The sequence below is a fragment of the Sinocyclocheilus anshuiensis genome, unplaced genomic scaffold, assembly GCF_001515605.1.
Source record: "Sinocyclocheilus anshuiensis isolate Anshui unplaced genomic scaffold, SAMN03320099.WGS_v1.1 scaffold11, whole genome shotgun sequence".
NCBI lineage: Eukaryota > Metazoa > Chordata > Actinopteri > Cypriniformes > Cyprinidae > Sinocyclocheilus > Sinocyclocheilus anshuiensis.
The window spans coordinates 1327839-1354255 of NW_015551076.1; the positions used below are offsets into that span (position 1 = coordinate 1327839).

At 38.3% G+C, this 26417-nt stretch overlaps 1 protein-coding gene across 2 annotated transcripts in view; it reads right to left on the bottom strand.

The window, feature by feature from the left end:
* The window catches only part of tanc2a (tetratricopeptide repeat, ankyrin repeat and coiled-coil containing 2a), a 163654-nt gene that overhangs the window by 77059 nt on the left and 60178 nt on the right, over positions 1-26417 (bottom strand). Inside the window, exon 3 of one of the 2 annotated variants that reach the window (XM_016452399.1) lies at positions 7825-7922. In XM_016452399.1, the coding sequence (XP_016307885.1) occupies positions 7825-7888 (64 nt within the window). In that variant the 5' untranslated portion in view covers positions 7889-7922. Of the gene's footprint in view, positions 1-7824; positions 7928-26417 lie in introns of those variants that run through there. The other variant, XM_016452401.1, reaches the window with a different exon arrangement.

The following is a 26417-nucleotide window of genomic DNA, read 5'->3' on the forward strand; positions in this document are numbered from 1 at the left end:
CACACGCACAAATGTTCACTCATCAACGAGGCGGACAGACGCACCCTCCTCCTCCTCCTCTTTTCTCCCACTCGGTAGCAGCTATTCAGCTGTATCTCTCAAACTTTTTCTCTTGTTCAGATTCTCTTAACCTCTCTTGTATGTTCTGCCTGTTGTGTTCAAAAGAGTCCCTACACTGTTTTTTTGTCTTCTTTCAAATTCTTGTATAAAACATGATGCCTTTGTTTGGAGAGACGGCAAAATTCAGAAAATTCAGATCTGACTCAAATCTGTTTGTACATATATACACATTAATAGAATAACAGATGAATAATATAAATGTAATATAATACAGAGCAATATAATATAACAATTATACTGTCTGAACATACAGATTCCGTTTCAGTACTTGCAAAGTGAGAGAGTGGACAATCGGTCATAAAAATTGGATTTGATAAATCGGATTTATGCGTAATGTTAACAATGCCCATGACTAGCAATGATAGGATTTTTGAACAAAAAGATACATCCAAGAACAGATAATCCACAAACAAGCAACTTTTCAATATTACAGCATACTGTACACAAAGGTAAGTAAAATATCCGATAGAAAAGAAACTGAATGAAATCATACAAATGGACAGAGACGCACACACAAAATGGATATAGTATTCTACAGCACAGTTTTGACAGTATGTGGCTGTACATCCTTAACTGATAGTTGTGAAAAGTCAATTGTATGTTTGAACTTGAGAACTGGATTATAAAACATCTTTGCCAGCATTCAAAGGGCCAGAGAATAGATTCGGCTGAAACTGCTGCTGAGGTATTTACTCCGTCTAGTGTTTAAGTTCCTCTGAGTGGACAGAAGTGTTGCAGTCACTGCACCACTGATAAGAACAAAGTGCTTAACTACAGTGTGTGTGTGTGTGGGTGTCTTTGTATGAGTGTCTTCGCTATACTTTGGTTAAAAATTTGGCCCCAGAAATGAGCTAAATCTGGCAAAACCACAAACACTTCCACACTTAATAAAGACTCCAAAATGGATGGGTCAGATAAGGAGCACATCCCAAATGTCACCTGCTGGTGTGCCTCCAGGGACAAGGTTGGGAAACACTGGAGTTAAGTCTACAGTAGTCATAATTAGCTGAATATTAAAACAATAAATGTTAAATGATATCTACCCATTTAGATAGCTGAAAGTTAACGCAGGTCTGTGTGTGAGTGAGTGAGTGAGTGAGTGAGAAGGAAACATTAACATTATACCTTCTATTCAGACTGTCAACATAAACTGTATTGACAAAAGTATATACACCCCTTCTAACTAGCAGGTTTAGCTATTCCAGTCATTTCAGTAAAAAAAACAAACATTCATACCTAAACACGCACACACACAGTAAAAGACTTGCATGCACACATGAACGTACAACAAGTGAACATGCACATACATGCACACAGACAAGACACTACAATCATTCAAATATGCACAATGGTTTCACTGTTAAAGCTGTTAAGGATATCTAGATCTAACAAAGAGCCAATGTACTCAAAAAGACATACTGAAATGATTTTATAATGAAAGTTGAATGCAACTGAAACAAATACCACAAAACTGCATATTTATCTTGACTTTTCTGGCTCAATGTAGCAATCTCCAGCCCAAACATGTGTGCCTAATTCAATAGTGTAATATAGTGCATGAGATAAGAATGTCAAAGAGGCCCATCACCCCCAAAGAACCGGATATATTTCTCTTTTTCCAATACTTTCCTTAGAATCAAGAACAACCGTATCTGTGGGAGACTCCCTAAAATAAGGACCTACAGAGGAGCACTGCCAAGATAACATGTTCTTCTGGAGGAAGTCATTGACGGATGAGTGGCTCTCAATGATCCTCCATCAAAGTTCAGATAATACTGAAGACCTGAATGAATGAAAATGAAGACCTTTATGAAAGGACCAGCAAACAGGTAACCAAAGTATAGCCAAATCTGGCAGCACAGGGGCATTCCTGAGGGTCCATTCTGGACTATTCCAGTAGGGCAATGTGCTTCATGTATCTGCCAGAATGTAACAATAAAATTGGATTATTAGGAGACATTAAAAGCTGATTAAGAGCTGCAGTCTGTTGCTTATCAGACTGGAAGCATGCTGAAGAGATCCACAGCACATCTACCCATCAACTGCTTTTGTTCATTTCACAAACCCCCAACAACCCGAGACACACTACATGTAAAACCCCCAAATTTATACGGTCAGACTAAAATCCTTAAAGATCTACAGATCTTTCTTTAGAGGACCAGTCTAGGGATATGAAGGGTTTTTGCATCTTGAGGGGCAATAAATATAACTATAACGATAACTATAACAGTTTAATAATTGCAATACTTTTATGAGAATAGGGAAATCCACACCAAAGCTATAACGATAAAGGCTTAAAGGAACAATATTGTTGGAACTGCTTTCATGATGTTTTTTTCCAGTTGACCAGAATCCATCTGACATTAAACAGCGAGCATGTAAAATCGCAACATGCGCTTATAATAAAACAGAATATTATCGAGCATTGTTGTGGATGCTAATATAGTTAGCACTATGGTTATCTTTATAGTTATCATTCTTGGTGTGAACAGGTCTTAACATTTGAGAATCTCCAAAGTGTGTTGTAATTTCAATCAACCTGCTGGATTCAATTCTGTTCTTTCAGGAGGAGGACTGGAGTAAGAACTCCTCCACATTAATAAGACCCCATTTGGCATGCAGTTCACCCTGAGTTGGGCCAAAGGCCAGTTTCTGTCAGCAAGAAAGGACAGCGACATTGGAGTAGAGTTGCTGAGCTAAAGGAATGTGGATAACCTGAGGAAATTTGACAGAAATAAAGGGGTTATGGGGTATTTTTTTACATTATTAGCAAGTTTAGAGATGACTTTGCACCAATGCACCATAAACAGCATTAACAGAATCAAATAGATGAAGATCTGGGCTTGAAACTAAAAGGTTGTTGGTTCAACTCATGAGTCACACCAGTGCGCTTGTATAAGGCACACCAGGGTTACCGGTCCTGTAATAACTAAACTGCTTTATGTGAAAGTGTCTGCTAAATGACTAGTTACTAATCTTCTGAAGGACTAGAAATTCATTCTGAAATCCAACAGCTTCAAAAAGTCAACAGCTTTGGGGGCTCCATTCACGCTAACTGGTTTGCTAAACCTGATTGGGTTTCCCAAACATAGATTACTGAAAAGACTGCAATTACCAGGCAGAGTTGGGCTTCACCCAACTGGCTAGCTACTGCGAGAAGAGCTGAGCACCTACATTATCCATCACACCAGACTTTAACCTCAACATCATGTTTTTTCCACCAGTAAAGCAATTGCCAATCACGGTTGTGCTAAATGCAGAACTTAGGAATCGCTCCCTTTTAAATCATGTGTTTGAATTTGAATTAAACTGACCGCTACACAGGAAGCTGAATTAGAATTTGAACTACAGGAAGCGTAATTTACGGAATTACAGTACAAAAAGATTCAACAGTTATCATCCATCCATTCAAGACTTTCTGGTAAGGCTTTGTCAAATAAACAATCATTTAGGCTACATTTGTCGTGCCAAACCTTGCATTTCTAGGTAAAATGTTATATGAATTTCTTTCAATTTCATTCATTATCATTATCTGAATTTCATTCAAATTTAAATTCAATTTCCTTACATTCCATTTCTACAATGCTGTTTGCTACCTTAATTCAAATTTAGGAATTTAAGGGGTATTCTCAATTAAATTCTGAATGCTGCACAACCCCAGTCTAAAGTTGGCCCAAAACTAAAAGAATATACATGCTTTGATGTTTTTTATTTATACAGTAGGCAGGCTAAAGAAACGGTGTGTTGTTTCACCCTAAATAGGGACTTCCATAGCTTACATTGGTTTTTGGTATCAATCTTGAAACAAATTTGCCCAATTAAACAGGACAGATATCAGTTTCACCATACATTATCCAAATATTCCAATATCAGCATTCGTCAGCATGTATTTGTTTCCCTCTCTATAAAAATAATTACACTAATCAAACCTGCCGCAACCACATCTGTCAAAATCAGCCAGTGCAATGACACGCTACAGGCAAAATATCACCTGCGGTTTTTATACAGGCTTGCATCATATTCAAACCACACAGGGCTCATGCATGGGTCAATGCTGCTGGCAGCTGTTTGAGACTGTTAGGATTCTGCTCACGATGTCTGAGGGGTCTAGAGGCTAGCCATCAATCGCCCCGTGACACGTGTTTTTTTCTTCACCGTGGAGCTCAGTTCCTCTGCTGTGCTCTGCAAGTTGCTGGCTGTGCAGATCTAATTTATGGCAAATATATTCAGCCCAGAGAGCTGCATTTGCATCAAACTGAATACTGAAAGAAAAAAGAAAGCAGGAAGGAATTTAAAAAATTACACCAGAAACTACACAAGCACTCCACATATGTAGTACTGCAGGATACGAGGAGACATGCCGAGTGAAGAGAGCTATTACTGTATGACAAATCCTCCAGTCTAAAGACGGGATCAAAGACGAGTACAACAATACAGCTGTTATACAAAACAGACAAACCCACAGGCCTCACAACAACAGGACACTTCTTCTGCACTGATTGAGAATTGGTGTCTAGGCTTATTTGAAAACTCAAGCCTAATGAATTTAAAAAGGACAACTGGGGTTGGAGTAAATCAAGTCTATGGCATACTTTTCTTTTTCGAGAAACCTCGTATGTGAATGACACTTTTAAGCCAGAAACACTGGCACTCTAATGTCAAGTACAAATAAACCTCAGCATCTACCCCTTATCGCTTTTAATGATTCGGATGAACTGCAAAACATTTAAAAATGATTCAAAAATAAAAGATGAACAACTTAAAATAACTTGAGAAATATCACTTTATCAACAACAAAATCTATTTTATTGTCATGCTCATTTTTACATGTGGATTTCAAATGCAAATTTAAATAAACAAATAAATAGCATGATTGCAGGTAATATTTGCCAACTCATATGACCATCTAAACTTAACTTTGTTTTCTTGTGGAACTCAATTATTTTATTTATTTATTTATTTTGCATGGGGATCACTAGAAAAAAAAAACTATGAATAAATTATAATAATAGAAAAGATATTTATTTTATGACATACAATATGTAGCCTATTGTAGTTACAGTAAATGGTACTTTGGTCCTGTTTCAAATAGTCCTGTGAATAATTTTAGTGAATTAGTTCAATGAAAACCATTTGAATGAACAATTTCACTAAAATCAATCACAGTAGACCTTCTGACAACACAAAATGATCAGTGTAGTATTTCTATCAAAGAGGATTTATGGTCTGAATACCACTAAAAGTCTTAGAACCACCAACTTGATCCTATATCTTCCATAATACTGCTTACTCTCATTTTATGGTAAATATTTTAACTTAAATATAATTTGCTTAATGAGCATCTTCTATAGTTTCTAATGCTATGTACTTCTGTCATTTTTTTCAATGGGGCTGTTCAAACAGCTTTACATTTATCTAAACCCATGACAGTTATGACACCCTAAAGTGCACTGGAACTAAATTGGCCCCTTCAAGCTTATAGGGGAGCTGCAGGCCCTGAAGAGAAAATGACTCCAGACCTCACCAAACTAGCATGAATTTCAACCACAGTCTGAGGACACCGACTGAAGACAGGAGGTCTTTCTGGGAAGTGTGAGGTCCCTTTGATACACATCTCACCGAGGTAAATGGCTTGGTCTGTTGGGTGAGTCAGACTTGCCACTTGTTTGACTAAAGCTTTATGGGAGATTCAGACAGACCTGAGGTATGAAGGGAGGTAAAGTATATGTGGGTTTGAGCACATGTACATGTTGTGTGTGAGGTAAACAAAAGTTTGCAGTCGTGGACGTCCTTGCAGTCACAGAGCCAAACTCCAGTGAAAATCAAAAGCAAACACAGCTAACAAGAAAGCACACAGACAAACAAACACACCCTCCTCATCCATCGCACATAGCTCTACCACAACCCTGAAAGAGTGTACACAGAGATCTCCACTTCTTACTACTGCAGTTCCTCTCCGGCATAGCCAAGATCCTAGGCCTGATTCACAAGCAATAGTAGTTTCTTCTGTGTAACAGAAGTGATTTCTGCTTTATTACACTGAATATTGATTTTAACAATGACCATAAATAATAATATATTTGTCAGGATTTGGCCACTGACAACTATTAAAAACTTAATCAATGTGAAATTAAATGTACATTCACAAAAAGCAAACTACATCATAATGAATCTCAAACCCCAAAGAGTATCAATAAACTGCCAAAAAAATAAATAATTTTTTTTAATTTTTTTATTTTCCAGTTAAAACAAAGGAATTTTCAAAACAAGATCAATTTGCTTGAGCAGCAACACTCCATAAGATATTAGGATCTATTTTAAGAGAATGTACACTCAAAAGTTTGGCATTGGTTAGAATTGTTTATTTTTTTTTACATGCAGCTGTAGACAAGTTTAATGTATAACTAATATAATGTTTTTGAAAAGCCTCTTATTCTCACCAATGCTGTATTTATTTAATAAAATATAGAAAAAAACGATACTGTGAAATTGAAAGTAACTGTTTTCTATTTTATACAATTTATTCGTGTGCATATGATCCTTCAGAAATCATTCTAATATGCTGATTTGCTGCTTAAGAAACATTTAACCTATTATTATTATCGCAGTTAAAACCATTCTCCTTAATATTTTTTTTTTTTGTTGAGAAACCATGATGATTCAGGATTCTTTGATAAACATAATGTTCAAAAGAACATTTGATTTCTTTGTAAAGGACTGTCATTTTTTATCAATTTAATGCATCCTTGCTGAAAAAAAGTATTCATTAAAAAAATGTTTTTACTGACCCCAAACCATTGAATGGTAGTGTATCTTTAATATGTATAATGTCTTTCTAGACTGGCAGATGTATAAACAAATTGTAAACACAAGTGGAAAAACCTGCCAGTGCAGTTACACAAAATAGTCATAATAGTTATATGTGAATGCAGCAACCTGTTTATAAGCGCTGAAAGGAGGTTTATTTTCAAACTCTGCTACACCAGCAAAATACAGCAGTGCTCTGAAAGTGTGTGCTCATTCATTGAGCAGCACCGTTTCAGTTTCATCTGGCTCGGTTCACTTGCAGACGCTGACAGAATCCTAATTTCACTCCAACAGTTGCTTTTGACTACTGTAATCCTCTCAACACAAGCCTGTAGTCTCTCTGAGAGCTAAAATACACACACAGACATATAGAAACACATCTTTTCATATTAAAAAATGCTAGACAGAGCACAACAGAATGGGACCTCAAGGAGTGTTGTAAGCGCACAGGCTTGTCTTTGTAAGTTATGCTCAGTTTTTATTTTCCTGCACATTATTCACATTTTCATATATCATCCAAAAAAAGTTTAATTATCAGAATATTTAAACACTTTACCCCACAGTTACCATTTTGGAAAATGTGCTTCACTTAATTCTGTTTTAGCTAAATCATTTGCATGACTTTATACATTAGTAGCTGACTAACGCGAAAGAGCATAAGTTTGCTTTGATATAAAATTTATGTAGAAAAATTACTTGGATAAACATAGCTTACCCACTGACACATTTTAAACCACTCTCTTCTACCAAATGTTAAAGCTGCATTAAGCTTGAGAGGTTTGTCTTACCCCCAGGTTCTTTTGAAAACTGACACTGACTGCATGACAAAAGTTCATTGCAGTTTTGCATTTTGCATGGGGGTCCGGTTGTAGGGAAGCTAGGGAAAACTCAACCTACCACTGTTTCGATTCTTGCGGTTGGATTTGCCGCCAAGCAGCATCTTCAGACTGTTCCTGAACATGACTGCACAGTTCTGGACCGGGCTATAGAGAGATCTGCAGAAAGAGAGAGAGGAAAAAATACAACAGTGTGAGAAGCAAAAAAAAAAAGCAAAAAACCCTGAAGAAACTAATGGAAACACCGTGCACCTGCCCTTTGAGTCATAGAAAATGCATAAATAAATAGATACATAATAATAATAATCATAAACTTGAAATATGCCATTTTAGCATACTACTATAGTTCTCCTACTAATAAACACTGAGCAACAAAACGTAGAGTACATGATAACAGTTGCCACTATGTCTGAATCTATAAATAGGATTTGCAACAACACACACAATCACTTTCTCCACAACTCCTTTGCCTATCATCTCTGATTCCCAAAACGTGTGATCTCTTTACAAACGCAACTTGACTGGTGATGTTCGCCGCACATCAGCTCTGAAGTCTAGACAAAGAGTTACTGAGGGGATTTTTGGAAGCCTGTGATTATATGTTCCAGGTACACAGAGCCTTCAGCCTGCTGGAACGCTGCAGCTGATAATGAGTTTCATTCGAGGGATTCGTCATTCTTCACTGGATTATTTTAGGCCTCACTCAACACCCACACTGCGGAGGGATCACACCCTGATGCTGCTAATTACTGCTTCATGTATGAGCTGTGTGTGTGTTTACCTGTGTGAAAGAGCACAGGATAAAGACACACTTTGTTCTGCAGCTGCACAAGGTGATGCTGGCTGTAGATTTCAATGGAATTAATTCTTTGAAGGGTCTTTGTGCAGCTGAATTCACATGTATGGAGACATTACAGAAGAATAGAATAGAATAGAATAGAATAGAATGTTGGGTACTGTCATCTAGTGGTTAGTCCAACCTCTCCATGCAAGTGATGTAAGTTCAAATCCAGTTTGCAACATTTTCTGATCCTTTTTTTGGCAAAAAGGTCAAACTTATAATAAACAAATAATAACATACAAATAAATTTAGACACCTACGGTACACTTTAATATGGAAGCCTGTTTCTACCACTGAATAAAAAATAAAAAAGGTAATTGCGAGTTACAAAATGTAAACTTGCAATTCTTACTTTTTTTTTTTCCTCAGAGTTGCGTGATATAAACTCACAACTGTGAGTTATATGGCCCTATTTTAACGATCTAAACGCATGGTCTAAAGCGCACAGCGCAAGTGCACTCAGGGCGTGTCCGAATCCACTTTTGCTAGTTTAAGGACGGGAAAAATGGTCGGCGCGCCCGGCACATGGTCTAAAAGGGTAGTCCCTATTCTCTTAATGAGTAATGGGTGTTTTGGGCGTAACGTGCCATAAACCAATCAGAGTATCATCTCCCATCCCCTTTAAAAGCCAGTTGCGCTCGCACATTTTTAAAAATGTTTGTGTGCTGCTGCGCGTCGCTGTGTGTGTAATAAGCAAAGTGTACGTGCGTTGTGCACCCGTCTATAGGCTCATATTACTAACGTGATCTTTAAATAACAAAGAAAAAATATTGCGCCAGACTTTAGACCAGGTTTTTGTTGGTCAATGGCGCAGTCTATTTCAGTTGCCTCAAAATAGCAACACGCCAGCAATGAGCCTGAACACACCTTGTTTTCAGACCAGCACACCCATGGGCGCACAAATGGGTGCAAAAGCATTGCTATTTAAAAAACGTGGCGCAGGACGTGAAAATGACAACTGCGTTGGGCTGAAACTAGCAAAAAACACTTGCGTCGCGCATGGCGCCGGGTCTATGATAGGGCCCATAATGTCAGAATAGTGGTATATAAACTCGCAATTGCAATAAATAAAGTCAGAATTGCAAGATAAAAACTCAATTCTGACTTTTTTCTCGCAATTCTGACTTTTTTCTCAGAATTGTGAAATATAAACTTGCAATTGCAAATTATAATGTCGGATGGATGGATGGATGGATGGAACTTTGCATCCCCTGCATGTACTCAGTTTCTTCTTGGCAGAGTGTTTTGTATTAATCTGGGCCTCCACACCTTCAGAAGTAATCTTGGCTGAGGTCACACAAATGAGAAACAGATGTCTTTGTAGGGGGGATTGTGTGTATATGCACACATGCATTTCAAATCAACATCCACGAATAGATAGTCTTCTTCTCTAACACTCGATGCTCATTTCGCTGAGCCAGCATTGGTACATGTTTACTGCTAATATGTTGCTAGGGCCACATTTGGCAGAAAGCCTAAGAGTTTAAATGATTCAGTGGGGTCACAAATATATTAGTAGTACTGAAGATAATTATGTCAAAAAAATCAATTTGCTTGAACCATTGTGGTAAGTTTTAGTGAGCTCATTCTGCATACTTGACGCCCTGCCGCCCCCTCTCACTTCTGCTGCATCTCTGCCTGGTCATGAAAAAGTCTCTTCACCTGCTTGAAGCCAAATGTGAACGATGCTGAACAACTGAGGTCAAGCTAATCAAGTCCAATAAAATGCAAAACAAAACTCAACCAAATGCACCCCCGCTATTTTTTCTTAAAAAGTCAGCTTATCTGAGATTCAAATATAAGACCTTTTACACCTTATGCAACAGTAATACCAATAGAGCAACTAAGCACTCTCAAACAAGTGACCTCACAGTAAAATGTATATTTATTTACAGCATAATGTGCTTGAAGTGTGAACAAAGGACACCAGGTGAGCAACCTTCAAGTTTGGAGACCAAATGATCCTAAATAGTATGCAAGATTTGAATGAATATGTTTCAAAGCATAGTATGCTGAAAATACGCATGTGCTATCATGACAATTTTATGATGTGATAGAAAATCCCAATAATCTTACTGCCAACTCCAAAGTATGGACTTAGCCAAAAGCAGCAAAGTACATACTTTTGTAAATTAATTCCAATTCTAGTCATTTTATTATTTAATTTCATTTACAATGTTGCAGACATACAAGGTAGAAAGAAGTCAAGACAAGATAGATTGAGAGCAAAATGAGGTGTGCAACAGCTTCTGAATAAAGATGAGAGATGAAGAAAAGGATGACCTTATCCTGAGGCTGTGCTTCTTCTAGCTGATGAAGAACGGAGAAGACATAACTCCCGCTGTTTTTAGACATAATTTGCCGCTGTTTGCCGAGTGAACCGTGCCTAAGCATGAGAGTGACGAGACTAACACTATTCCCCAAAGCAGTCCCTCATACTTGGACATACGCTTTAATGAGGTCTGTAGAAAAGCTGACACACAAACTAATGAGAAACTTAGATTGAAAGTTGGGAAAGTGAAAAATGGCATCTGCAATGGAGCAGTAGAAGAATCTATCACTCATTTTTTAATATAGCTGAAGTCTGAGGAGAGCTATACCAAATCCTCCCCTCCGCAGCATCACGATCAGTTACGAAACACACGAGAACCAACGGCGTTTGAAGTAACCATGAAAATCTAACTTTTGTGATGGTCTTTAAGTGCGATAACACATTACGCACAAATGAGAGCTTGCAAACTAAACACAGCATAAAACAAACAAGATATGAAACAAAAACAACAAAACCAATAAATAAACAAAACCAACTAAATAAACATTGCTTGACATTTATAAAAAACAGTAAATAAAACACAAACAAACAGAAACATCGTTTGACATTGTGGAAACATTTTGAAAAACAAAAATAATAAACTAAATAAATAAATAAACAAACAAGTGTCATTTGACATTGAAAGTGGAAACATTTTAAAACAAATCCAACTAAACAAACAACATTCCTTGACAGTGACTGTGGAAAATCTTTGAAACAAACAAACAATAAAACAAACAATTATCATTTGACACTGTGGAAAATCTTTCAACAAATAAATAAATAAGCAAGCAAATAAATAAACAAACATTTGATTTGTGTGTGATGTTCCCAAAATCTTTGGAAAACAATGCCAAGTCTTTTAGACTTTGTCAGTTTTAATGAAGCGTGGATTTACTAATCATAAACAGTTTGTAACTAGTCTTCAGTGTGAGGTTTTATGAAGACCTGCTGTCTGTCTGAGTGTCTGTCTGTCTGTCTGTCTGTCTGTCTGTCTGTGCTGGCAGAGGCTGTAAGTGTTTGTGGGAGAGAGGGGGGATGAGTATGATTTAGCCGTGCTTTGCTTTCTCTCCTTGATATTTGTCTGGGCTAAACAATAGCAGTGGGACGAATGACACGCTCCAAAAGTGTGCCAGAAATCGGACAGAGTCCTGGCGAGCCAAAGCCAAATGTTCGGCTTTGTTACGTGTGTGTCTGCTGCTAATCCTGCCCAGCTGAGGGGGGCCTGTGTGAGATTGTCCAACTGGATTACTAGCACAAGAAGGGCTATCAGCACAGAGTGGGACAGACAATCTAAAAAGATTTTTAAAAAGCGCCTATGGGGAAAAAGTATATACCAGGGTTTACATTTATAAACTCATATATCATTTATCGGTGTCAACACAATTACTTTCCAAAAAAAGCACTATGGTACAATCGTGCAGTTTGGGCATGCTATCATGGTGATACCATGGACTGATTTCTATCTAAATATCATGGTATTTTATTATGGTAATCATTCACCATTAAACATGGGTAGTTGACATGAAATTTTAATGTGAACTGCAGTAATTTATTTTAAATGATAATGCATAATTTGTGATTTAATTTAATAAATTGTTTATAATAACTATTATTCATTATTATATACATATTATATTACATGTCATTTATAATTATTATTTATAACAACAACAACAATAATAATCATAATAATATTATTATTATTACTATGTAATAACTAACACATACAGTATTTGTCAACTACATCTATAAAACCAAAGTATTATGATTTGAAAATTAGTCTCACACACACACACACACAGTGTCTAAAGGTATCCCGCCTCAGGTTATCAGCCTGCATCATGATGATGGAATCTTCCGGACTGATGGGCCACAGCAGGAGAGATGTCATGTTAGCTGCAGACATGGAAGTCTGGCTGGGAGCCGCTGCTCGTAAATGACAGCCATTTTCTTACTGCACTCGGCAGGTTGTTGAAAATACTGCTGCTACGATTCTGCATCAAAACAGAGAGATTTACATGCTCTATTAGCTAGAAAATCTTCCTCATCAAACTGGAGATAGTCTGAGCTTTTATAACTCTGCAATCAGTTAAGAAACAGCTGGTGTTATCAGAATCAAAGCAGCCTGAAGCAAGAATACTGGCTTCCTTAATTCACTGTTAAAAAAACAACAACAACCCTGTCTAAAGGTATCCCGCCACAAGTTATCAGCCTGCATCATGTTGATGGAATCTTTCGGACTGATGGGTAACAGCAGGAGGGATGTCACGTTAGTAGCAGACATGGAAGTCTGGCTGGGAGCCGCTGCTCGTAAATGACAGCCATTTTCTTACTGCACTCGGCAGGTTGTTGAAAATACTGCTGCTACGATTCATGGAGGGTGAAGTGGGAGTGCTAAGCTCTTTTCAGTAGCAACAAATTGTTTGTAATAATCTAAAATGTTAACTGGAACTGTGTTTGCTCTCTTCAATTGAACCTCGTGCTATTCTACGTAGTACTAGCGGTCAGCTACCATTAGTGGCACCAAACACAATAATGGTTACATACAGGTTTCACAAACACTGCCATTAGGCATGGGTGGATCAATTTTCATTACTCAAATAAAATACAGATCCTTATTTAGCACGATAATGAATGGAAATATGCACATTTAAATGCTGGAAAATACAGCACTCAGTCACAACAAAAAATAACAAAAAGCTAATTATGTGACGTTTATAATAATGTGTTTGTCCAATGTATGTCATGAATTTATTTAAAGTGTAATTATAAATAATTATAATTATAAATAATAAGTTTATTATTATCTGTAATTGGTAATAAATTATAAAAAAATCTGTTCATTTGCAATTTTCACTGTATATTAAATGTTATACCTTAAAGCCAGAATTTTTCACATTAAATTGCTACAGTTGAAGTGTGTCCAAAAACAATGAAAAATTACTTAATAAATAAAAAAAGTAAAAATAAATTTACAATAAATAAAAGATATTTAAGAATTTAAAATAAATAAATTATATATATATATATATATATATATATAAATAAATAAATCATGTCAAATATAAATTCAATAAATAAAAATTAATTACCAAAAATAAATAAAATAATTAATAAATTTAAAACAACTTTTATAAAATTTATTAATTTAAATAAATAAATAAACAAACTATGGTTGACCACGCCAATAACAACAAACAGCAAATAACTGTCCACTAATAATGAGTTTACATCCATCATAATATAGCCTAAACTCTAATGACAAGGATATTTTTCATTAATAAAATGATCTGGACTGCAAAAAAATCTATAAAGGACCAAAAACAATCAAATGAAGTCAAGTATCTCTTCTGAAGTCTTTGACTTTTCCAAAAGTCACACAGCATTACTGGAGAGATACTGCGGGCATATAAAACTCTCTGGCCTGAGCCACCGTTTTGAGCTTGATGGATTCAACAGGAGCATCAATGACTAAGAGCCAAGAGCCGCAGAGCTTTATATTTTATACAGTCTCTCCCTTTGACTAATGCCTCCTACAGCACAGTGTTACAGGAATCGCACGCTGTTTTTTTCTACTGCTCTAGAAAGCCAATGAACAGATAGCGTGCAGCGAGGGGGGGTGGGGGGGCAGGGGTGTCGTCTCGTGACTACGAGGTTTGGGTCGTGTGCAATGAAACAAAACACTCTCACACACACACACACACACACACAGAAGAAGAACAAAGAACAGAAGATATGGTATGGGTATGAATGCATACAGCACATTCCCAGAATATGACAGCATGTAGAAACACACACTAGAGTCGGTGGACAAGTCAATGCTGCCATTAGTGTGTTACTCACACTAATTTGACCGTGTTCCTCCATGAAACACCAAAAGACTTACAGAGGGAGACAATGGTGCAAGTTTGACCTGAGATTTTTCTTTCCTTGAGAGAAAACCTCACACAGAGTGAGCGAGGAAATGCAGTTAAAGCCCCTGCACGCGCACACACACACACAAAAGAACTACGCAAACACACAGCGTCTTCCCTTTGTCCCTATCACTTCCTTTCCAAACACAACACAGCAGCTCTAAAGTGCTTGCAGAAACTTGGGCTCCAAAAGAGAACAAACTCCTCTGTTTGTAAACACAGCCTACACACTCCATCTACTGATGCTTCCTGATCCTGATCTTCTGGCATAAGGAACTTCAAACGGAGAAGGGCATTTTTCTTCAGCAATGCAGCGGTAAATTCTCCCAGAAAAGTAGATTTTTGGCACAAAGACACCAAAATTGATTCTACTCTTGATAAGAAGGGGTCAATTGACTGGCATACAAAAAGTCCACCTATGCTTATTATATTTATTTTTTAATAAAGTGAAATCAGAAGACTGAATATTCAATTCCATGAAATTTACAACATAGGATAACACTTTATTTTAAGGACCTATTCTCACTATTAACTAGCATGCATATTACAAGCATGCTGACTTTTTATTAGTGCTTATAAAGCACATATTAATGCCTTATTGTGCAAGACCATATTTTAAATCTTTTAATCCAACCCCATACCTAAACTTAAAAATTACCTTAACTATTAATAAGCAGTTAGTTTATAAGTTAATAGCTAAGTTAATAGTTAGTTAATAGTGAGAATTTGACCTTATATGTTGTATTATCCTTTGCCATGCAATGTGCAAATTCGTATCAGTTTATACCATCATGTAATAAATAATAAAAAATTAAAAACAAAATAAAATATAATAACAATAATATAATAATATTGTATTTAATACTATATATATATATATATATATATATATAGTAAATAAATAAAATCATAGTGTATGATAATACAATATAAACAAAAAAAACAAAGTATTACATTCAGATTTTTTCTGCACTTAAATGCATAAAAAAGGGTTTAATAATAATATTTATGTTACATCTGTGTTATTTTTAGAGTAATAGTGATAATAGCACTTATTGTTGCTGCTGCTGTTATTATTATATTATTACTTTTATCAATAACACACTATAACAATAATATACTACTAAAATAAATTATTATTTGTGTTAAATTATAATAATAATACGTATTTAAAATTATAATAATAATCTTTAATTCTTATGAATAATATAACATTACATACCAATAAACTCCAATATTTACTTCCTTTAAAAAAATTAAAAAATAAAAACTTTGGAAGCATTCAGGAGTAAACATATTTTGGCAAATCCGCCAACTAGAAGTGCTCCTTGTTGCAGCCTGAGAACTACAACTCTGTTTCCAATCACACCTGTGCATCCTGACTCTCACAAACTGTGAAGAAGCAAGCCAACAAGCTTGAAACCACTCCCAGCACAAACAAGCAGTCGAGACAAACAGCCAAGACATCACCTGAGCCGTGCAGGTGTGTCAGGTTTCAAACTGAGAATAGAACAGTGTGCATTATTCTCCCCGTAAGTCTTCAGAGTTCATCTATGGACACAGCCAGGGCCGGATTTACGCATAGGCATTCTAGGCACGTGCCTATGCTCGCTCATCCAGGGGGTGCCCAAACACAATGAAGAGATATATAATATTTTGTTATACTATGGGCTATCTACAACAGTAAAAGAACCAAAACCCCAGAAGACATTGAGCAAATAAATAGAACAAACAATAGGGTAAAAATGACAAACTATTTCCATGTCTTTAACCTTTTTTATGTACAGAAATCATGCTTTCTCCCGTTCTCTCTCACAGACGCACACAAAGTACAGACACACACTCGCTCACACACGAGGAGACGCGGACAGAAACTTGTTGACAGAGCTGCGGCTGTCCCGCGAATTTATCAATAAAATAGTTTCACATTTCTCAGTAGCGAGGTTCTTGAAGCAGTTCAACTTAAAGATTCACTATTAGTAGATGCTGCTGCTGAACACTGCTGAGATACGCACAGATGCAAGTATTCACACGCACGTAATCTCTCTCTCCCTCTCTCTCTAATAACTGCGTTAGACTGCATTAATAACTGCGTTAGCCTGCATATCAATGGCTCAAGCCTCTGTTGTTAGCTCTAAAATGACATTTTGGAATTTGCAATGGAAGGTTTGGGATGAGGTGCGTAAAAAATTAGCTAGTTCAACACGCACGAGATTTCAGGACGGAAACATGTCAAATGTCTTGAAACAAACCATCTGAACAATTGATGTGTGATTGTGACTCCAGGCCGTTAAAATTATCAGAGAAATAATGCACTCCCGAAGTGGCTATGTTGCCACGTCGCCGCGCCTATTAATGGAACGGTCTTTCTCAGTTCTCAAACAAATTAAGAACTACATTAGACCCTTGCAGATCTACTGCAATAATAAAAGATATTAAATGGTAACGATTTATGTTATTAATATTTGTGTTCTATAATGGTTTATTGGTTTTGTGTTTTATAATGTGATTGATGTTTAATGTGAAGTTTATGAGTTACAGATGAGATTATAAGACTAAATGCTTACCTACTAGTGGTACCCTCCAGGTAGGGGGTGTTATATATTTTATTTTCATTGTATTTTCTATTGTTTGTTTATTTACTTATTTTGCTTTTTATTTATTTTTAGAATTATTATTGTTTTGTTTCGATTATTGTTCTTTAATATGGTTTAACCCTTTGTATTATTGTGTTTTTGTCTGTTAATTAAAAAAAAAATATATTTTTTTTTTGTTTGCTTGGGTGGTAATATTAGGCCTATTCTATTAATAGGGAAGGGGGCCCAAAACATTTTTTGCCTATGTCACTGCGAAGAGTTGATCTTCAGCGCTGGAAACGGCAGTACGGGCACACATATTTAAATACATATACATACACTCTTACCTCATTCCTAACCCTGCTGTTTAGCCATCAGAGAGCGGGTGCACACGTAATCTGGATGGCACACGGACCTTTCACACACTCTTTATCTCCTTTACAGTATACATACCCCGGATCAACCACACAGACACCATGTTGTTAGTTTGAAGTTTATTTTTAGTTCGTTTTGTCTTGTGTGTGCGTGGGGAGTAGTCGGACTTCCACGTTGCGCCGGCCAAACCAAACGATCGAGCGACGCCCGCTTATGACGTCACTGCCGCGCCGTGCCGGCGCAATGCGATCATAGTCCGACGAAACCATTGTTGTTTGTATGTGGGGAACTCGGCACACTGTAAATAAAAGTCACCTTTTGTTTACTTCTACGGGTCAAACCATCATTTACTTTGGTTAATTGTTTTTTTTCTTCTTTTTCGGACCTAAAACGTCTCGCAGTAGATCTGCAAGGGTCTACACTGCATCACAGTTGGTGGCAGCGGTGGGATGGCTACCCGTAGGAAAGCGCCAAAAGGGAAAAGGCCTGGTTTGCGTTCGCAAGCAAAGGATGCTGTTAAGGATGATGTTGCCTGGGATACGCTGGGGACATCGTCGGAGGAGGAGGCATCAGTGGGGCTTCCAAGTGGCCAGAGCAAGCCAGGCCCATCCCGTTCCAGTGAGGGCATGGTGAGCCTCATGAGCGAGTTTCTCAGTGCGCAGCAGCTAAGGGAGGACAGGTACCTTCGGGAGCTCCGGGGGTTACGAGAATCTATTCTGCAGACAGTCCGGCCTGCACTAGTGACACCAAGTGATACCGGGAGCATGCGGATGGAACTTCCGACTCCTGCGGCACGGAGAGTATCCACAGATAATGCACCAGGTCAACTTACTGATTCACCAAGAGCTTCTACTCAGCGGAGTTGGCCGCCTCGGCGAACGGAGATGCCGGTGCCAGTTCTACAGCAAGGGGATGACAACGAGAGCTACCTTCGACGGTTTGAGCGGCTGGCCAGGGCTTGGCGATGGCCGAGAGAGGAGTGGAGTTGTCGGTTGGTGCCACTGTTGACTGGACAGGCGTTGGAGGCATACCTCGTGATAGATGAAGATCAAGCAGACGATTACGACCACTTGAAAGATGCGCTTCTGCAGAAATTCAACATCTCACCAGAGACTTACCGTCAACGATTCCGGGCAGCGACAGTGCCAGAAGGGGAGTCTCCGACAGAAACGTATCATCGTCTACGAAATCTCTACCAGCGCTGGGTAAGACCAGATCGGCATACCAAAGAGGAGGTGGGAGAACTTGTGATCTTGGAACAGTTGCTTCGAGTGTTCCCGTTCGATAGCCGAACCTGGGTGAAGGAGCCCGAGCCAACATCAGGACTGGAAGCCGCCAAGTTGGCCCAGCAGTACATGAACGCTCATGGAACTGTTCCACGTTCTCAACCCCCTAAAGGTAAAGCACGTTACACCCAACATGCTAGTGGTCATGGGTCTGAACTGAGCCACCAACCCCAAGAGATTACAGCAGGTACACAAGGGCTTAAAATTACAACTGGTCAACGGCTCATTTGTTTTTCATGTCAGCAGCCAGGGCACAAGGCTTCAGTGTGCCCTGTAAGGAAGTCCAAATTGACTGGATTTTGTTATGCCCCTAGAGAGGAAGACAATGTCACTGACTTTGGTGGGGAGGGACAAACTAGTCAAATGGTTTTGGACATTTCTGTTAACAGACATTCTCGGAAAGCTTTGCTGGACACTGGTAGTTCCTTGTCTCTTATTAAGTCTTGTAATGTCTCTAACGTCAACTATGCTTCTACAACGGCAGTACAATGTGTACATGGGGATGTAAAGAGGTATCTCCGGGCAGAAGTGTTAGTTGGTGTGCAGGACCAGGTGTATATGTTGAATGTAGCAGTAGTGGACCATCTGCCTGCTGATATGATATTGGGAAGGGATATGCCTGTGCTGACAGATTTGCTGATTACTGATGTGAATATTGATCATGACGTTAACCTGAGTGTCGAAACTGTTGTTAATCATGACACTGAACAATCTTTTCCTGCTGTGACAAGGGCCCAGGCTAAGGCAGGTCTTCAGCCCTTGCCAGACTTCGACAGTAGTCTGCTACAGGGTGGGACTAAAGGCCCGAGAAAAACACGCCGTCAGCGGCGCCTCAGAAAAAAACTTGGGTACTCCAGTCCCTAAACCTTCCACGGAGGGTCTTGAGCTTAATGGCTGGCAGGTCCCAGAAAACATTAGTGAACTACAACGGGAAGATGGAACCTTGAAACCGTTGTTTGCAAAGGTTGGTTGTACAAGTGATCCTAATGTGGGTAATGAACAGTATGTTTTGCAAAATGATGTGTTGTATGTGCAAACGGGTGATGTTTTACGTTTAATTGTTCCTCTGTCTTGTCGCCCCCTAGTGTTACATCTGGCACATACAGTTCCATGGGCAGGCCATCTGGCCCAACACAAAACATACACACGCATTAGTTCACGATTCTATTGGCCAACCATGTACACTGATGTCCAAACATACTGCACCACATGTTCCGCGTGTCAAAAGACCAGTACTGTGCGTCAGCATGGTAGAGCACCACTACATCCGCTACCCATCATATCTACCCCCTTTCGACGCATCGCCATGGACATTGTGGGACCACTCGAGAAGAGCAGTGCGGGACACCGATACATCTTAGTCATCTGTGACTACGCGACAAGGTATCCGGAAGCCTTCCCACTTCACACCATCACTACGCCCAAAGTCATCCACGCTCTCATCCAGCTGTTCTCCAGGGTAGGCATCCCAGAGGAGATCTTAACTGACCAAGGCACTAACTTCACTTCCCGCCTGATGAAACAGCTCCACCAGCAACTGGATATCACTGCGTTGAGAACCAGTCCCTACCACCCGCAGACCGACGGACTGGTGGAGAGATTCAATCAGACACTGAAGAACATGCTGCGGAAGTTCGTCACAGACACAGGACGCGACTGGGACAAGTGGCTCCCCTTCGTCTTGTTTGCCTACCGGGAGGTACCTCAAGCCTCAACCGGCTTCTCCCCCTTTGAGCTCCTGTATGGGTGGCAGGTCCAAGGCCCGTTGGACCTGCTGAAGAAGGCCTGGATGGCGCCAGCAGATAAGACAGAGGAGAGGAGCATTGTTAACTTTATTTTGGAAATGAGAAACCGGCTCGAGCGTTACAGAGAAGAAGCTAAAGAAAACCTACATCAGGCACAAGCGTCACAAAAGAAGTGGTACGATCAACAGGCACGATTCCGTCAACTACAACCGGGGCAAAAGGTGCTGCTACTGTTACCCACCTCCACGAACAAGCTCCTGGCAAAGTGGCAGGGGCCATACACTGTGGTAAGGAAGATGGGGCCAGTAACCTATGAGATTCACCACCCTGACAAGAGAAAATCGCACCAGACGTACCACGTAAACCTGCTGAAGGAATGGAAGGAAATACCCAACAAGACACCAGAACGGTCGCTAATGTTAAGGAAGGGGACCTTTCACACACTCTTTACCTCCTTTACAGTATACATACCCCGGATCAACCACACAGACACCATGTTGTTAGTTTGAAGTTTATTTTTAGTTCGTTTTGTCTTGTGTGTGCGTGGGGAGTAGTCGGACTTCCACGTTGCGCCAGCCAAACCAAATGATCGGGCGGCGCCCGCTTATGACGTCACTGCCGCGCCGTGCCGGCGCAATGTGATCATAGTCCGACGAAACCATTGTTGTTTGTATGTGGGGAACTTTGTTATCTTTTCTGTGGAGAGAAAAGATATTAAATGGTAACGATTTATGTTATTAATATTTGTGTTCTATAATGGTTTATTGGTTTTGTGTTTTATAATGTGATTGATGTTTAATGTGAAGTTTATGAGTTACAGATGAGATTATAAGACTAAATGCTTACCTACTAGTGGTACCCTCCAGGTAGGGGGTGGACCCTGGCCTATAAGAAGGGAGGCCAGCTTCACATCGGGAGACTTGTTTAGCAAGTCAGCAAGCGTGCTAGTGCAGTGAGCAAAATTGGACATATTGTATATTGTGAGTACTCGTTTGTGCACTTTGTTTATGGTTTACTTTGGTACTTTGCTATTTTTTGGACTGAGCACTTGTGGAAATACCATACTCTTACCACTGGATATTTTACGGCACACTGTAAATAAAATCACCTTTTGTTTACTTCTACGGGTCAAGCCATCATTCATTTTGGTTAATTGTTTTTTTTCTTCTTTTTCGGACCTAAAACTGCTCGCAGTAGATCTGCAAGGGTCTACTGCATCACCGTCACGAAAAGAGGTAAATCCGGCCCTGGACACAGCTTACATAAAAATGAAACATGAAAAAAAATCAAGAGACAGTGACACAATTCATCTAAACAGACAGAAATACAACATGAAATACCATGCTGCTTCACCATAGTCATGCTCATCCACCACCAACATCACCAAAAATGTATTCTAGAGTAATTATCTGACTACAAGAGGTCAAATTGTCTGACTGAGTTCAGTTGTGTTTTTTCTCCATCTAATCTCACTGGTAATCTAAAGTCTACATAACTGTACCACAGGCTATGGTGTAGAGTGATAATTACCAGAAAATGAAGCTTTATCTAAACAAATTGAAAACCAGTTTTGCCCAGGCAGAAGCCCATGAAGAGAGAACAGTCAACCAGCAGGGGGTCCTGGGTGGGTGTGATGTGAGGTGATGTGAGGTGATGTGGGGGGCATCAGGCATCGCAGCTGAGGGTTTGAACAGATTTAATGGAGAGCCTGAAATCAAAGAGTCCACACATCTTCAAAAAGAGCCCCTGCCCATTTGTTCTCGCTGCTTTTCAAAGAATTCCCTGCTTCACTTCTTACTTTGATTCACACAGTCAAAATAATTGGCCAGTGTCTCCTCGCCTTTCACCGCTGATGTGAAGGGCTTTAAGTTTCTGTGAGTTTTGACAGTTCAGCGCATGCACTATAAAGCCTGTTGGTCCGACTGGAAGCAAACAGCTAAAAGAAGCCATGTGACTAAATACATATGCTGTATATTACTGTTCAAAACTTTGGGGTCAGTAAGATTATTAAAAAAAAATTATATATACCTGTATATAGAAAGGAAGGAAGAATACACTAAATCCAACACATTAAAATAATCAAGTGACAGTATAAACATTTATAATGTCACAAAAAAATAAATAATAAAAATGTATCATGGTTCACAAAAATATTAATCAGTACAACTGTTTTCAACATTGATAATAAAAAATAAGATAAGAAATGATAAAAAAATATATCTTGAACACCAAATCAGCATATCAGAATGATTTCTGAAGGATCATGTGACACTGAAGACTGGAGTAATGATGGAAACAATTCAGCTTTGCATCACAGGAATAAATTTAATTACTTTTTTATTTTTTTTTATTTTTTTACCATTACAGTAATGAGAATTTGGGTGGAAATGTGCTTAATTGCCATGAAAATAATACCACAGTACAAAAAAAAAAAAAAAAAATCTTAATCTTCACTATAATAATCACTACTGTAGACCTGCTTATAAATTACTACCTAAAACTTTATTTACATAATGACTAATGACACAGTGTTCCTTTATCTGCCCACTTAATGCCTCTGCACACAACATTGAACTTTCTCTCTCTTTCAGACTTGAGAGTGGCAGCAGTTATAAATTGTGCCACTGTTGCCGCTGAAAGGAAGAGAAATGTATGGCATTGCTGTGACACAGCTTCCTGTGTTTAGTTTGGGAGATGCTGAGCGGAAGATCACTGTGATGGGAATAGCACGAAAAAGTTAAATGCATCAAGCCTTAGCCACAATTAACCAGCCAAAAGAGTCTGAACGCTGATTTTGGATGAGTATATGCCAATCCAGGCTTTTTTAATGTCATATGAACTATGAAGAGGTTAGTCTATTCACAGAAGGGTAAAACATTCTCTGATCAGACAGCCAGCCGTACAGTGCTCACATCAGGTGACAGGATGGAGTGGAGATGCATGAGGCAGGACGAGGGGAGGCTGTAATGGAATTGGGCAGGACCGGCTCATTCTGCTCCTGCAGTCCCAGTCGGGTTAGTGCTCCTGAAATCCCATCCCGCATGTGGCAGCGCTCCAGTCCACACTCTCTCAGCTGCAGTGAGGGAACACGGCCCACTTCCCACTCTAGCTGTCAGGAACATTATGGATCCTGGCATCACCTTTAGAATACAAATCAGGGAAAAATCACAGAGCTGGCCGTGTGCTGCTTTTCAGAGGTGATGCCATGCAGGGTCAATCTGAGGAACACTGTACCACCTGATGTTTAACACAGCAACTGCAGAATCAGTATTTTATGGATTTAAAAATAAATAAATAAACATTGTGCCGTACAAAATAAAATACTAAAAAACAATACATAAGTTCATTAATTTATGTTGATGATGATGAGGATGATAAAAACAGAGAGAAAATCTTAGAAATCAAATCATATAAATTGCCAAGCATGAAAGAAAGAAAGAAAGAAAGAAAGAAAGAAAAGAAAAAGAATTAAAATCTTAGAAATAATTGTCCAGTACAAAATAGAATAAATAAAAAAACAACAAATATATAAACTCATTAATTAATGAGAATGATGATGATAATGCTGATATAGAGATAAATCAAATTATATAAATTCCCCAGTACATACATAAATATATACATACATACATAAATAGTTAAGTAAATAAGTAAATAAACACATACATACATACATACATGCATGCATACATAAAATGTGATCAATGTGAAATGTGATAAAATGACCCATTATTTTTTGTTATTTTGCTAATTCTGTGAGGATTATGTAAACAAAGGCTTTTTGACATTATTTTCTACCCATGTATATAGTCAAAAACCCTGCAGTAATGGTGGACAGGATGGAATATGTGGTTTTTCCAGTCACTGTGGTGGAATCTTAAAGTTGAGTGCTAATATGCCAGCCGTGGCAATTCTGAGAGGCGATAACGACGGTATTCAAATGTAACACTCTAATTAATGCTTCACTAAGCGACAGCAGAACGTTGCATAGCAACAGTAGAATCATCATGCTGGTGGAAAATGGTGGGGGTAAGACTGAGAGCGTTTGAGGGGCTCGGTCACGATGAATAGACGGACTAGAAACCAGAATGAGACGGGCCATTAGCTCCTCCACATCATATACTATTACTGCCTTCACATGCATTCATATGTGACATTGAGAAGCTCTTTTGTGCTAAGGTCTCTTAAGAAGCACGCTTACACCTGTCCTCGGAGACCAATTGACCGCTGACGAGTCTTGTTATATGACAGCTTGCGTCTCATTGCCGTACCTTTCTGTTCTTCCACTATCTTGCCATTTGACATTATAAAATTCATACTCTCATATTATTATAAAGCACCCAGGGGCGATTTCATGGATGGTTTCTTGTTCTACCCTTGAATCTCACAAAACCTGTAAAGATTCACATTTCACTCCAAATCAAAGAAAAAAAAAATACATTTAGTATAAAGGATCTGAAGCTTATTGTACGACCAATAATATTTTTGGAATTGTGACATTATTTTCTTGGCATTTAATCATCATTTTCTCCATTATTTCAAATTACTAATTTCTTAATGTGTCTTGACTTTTTTGTAATTCTCATGATTCTCGAAGATGATTCTCATTAGTAAAAAATAACTGTAATACAATGGTCATTTAATAAAAACTAGCATAAGGCAGTAAAACAAAATGAATAAAACTAATAAGTAAATAAATATATTTTACACACAACAATTACAATAATTTTTGCATTACTGTAATAAGAAATATGGGAAATGTGCTAAATTACGAGCAATGTGTGTCACAATGCAAGGACATTTTGAATCCTGGGATTATATGAAGGAAAGCAAGGAGAAGCTGTTCTGTGTGGTAAGCAGTTTTAGAGGTTAAAACATCTCTCTGACTTCCTCGTGATCACACACCCAGAAAAAAAATTATGCTGTTTCCTTGGGGTTCGATTTCAGGACGACGGGCAAAAAATAACCTGGTCAGGTGCTGCATTCGATTTCTCATGAATAATCCAGAGACGTACAGAAATCAACAGACTCACGGGATAAAGCGACACTGATGCACTGCTGAGACGAAATATCTTTACATCTGTTTTAAGAAACACTGATGCTTAAATTATTGTTGGAACTGTAACCACCATCCAGTGTCTGCTCAGAATGGCTGCTCAAAGTGAACTACAAACCAAAAACGTCCTCATTTGCAAAAACTAATGGAGAAATAGAATACAAAATACTATTTATATAGTATTTGTATAGTATATTGTGTTGTTTAATGTCATACCGAATCCATATATGTGCAGCTGCTAAAACAGAGACAAAAATGTCTTATGAGGATGTTGATCAAAACAGAATTGAACAAAACAAAACAAAGAGCCAAAAATGTCTTATGAATATGCTGATCCAACAGAATTGAACAAAATAAAAAACAGAGGCAAAAGTGTCTTAATGGACCAAACAGAATTGAACAAACCAAAAATATCAACAATAGAATTGAACAAAACAAAAGAAAAAACAGAGCCAAAAATGTCTTGGAGGATGAAACAAACAAAACAAAACAACAGAATTGAACAAAAAACAGAGCCAAGAATGACTCATGAGGATGATGAACCAAA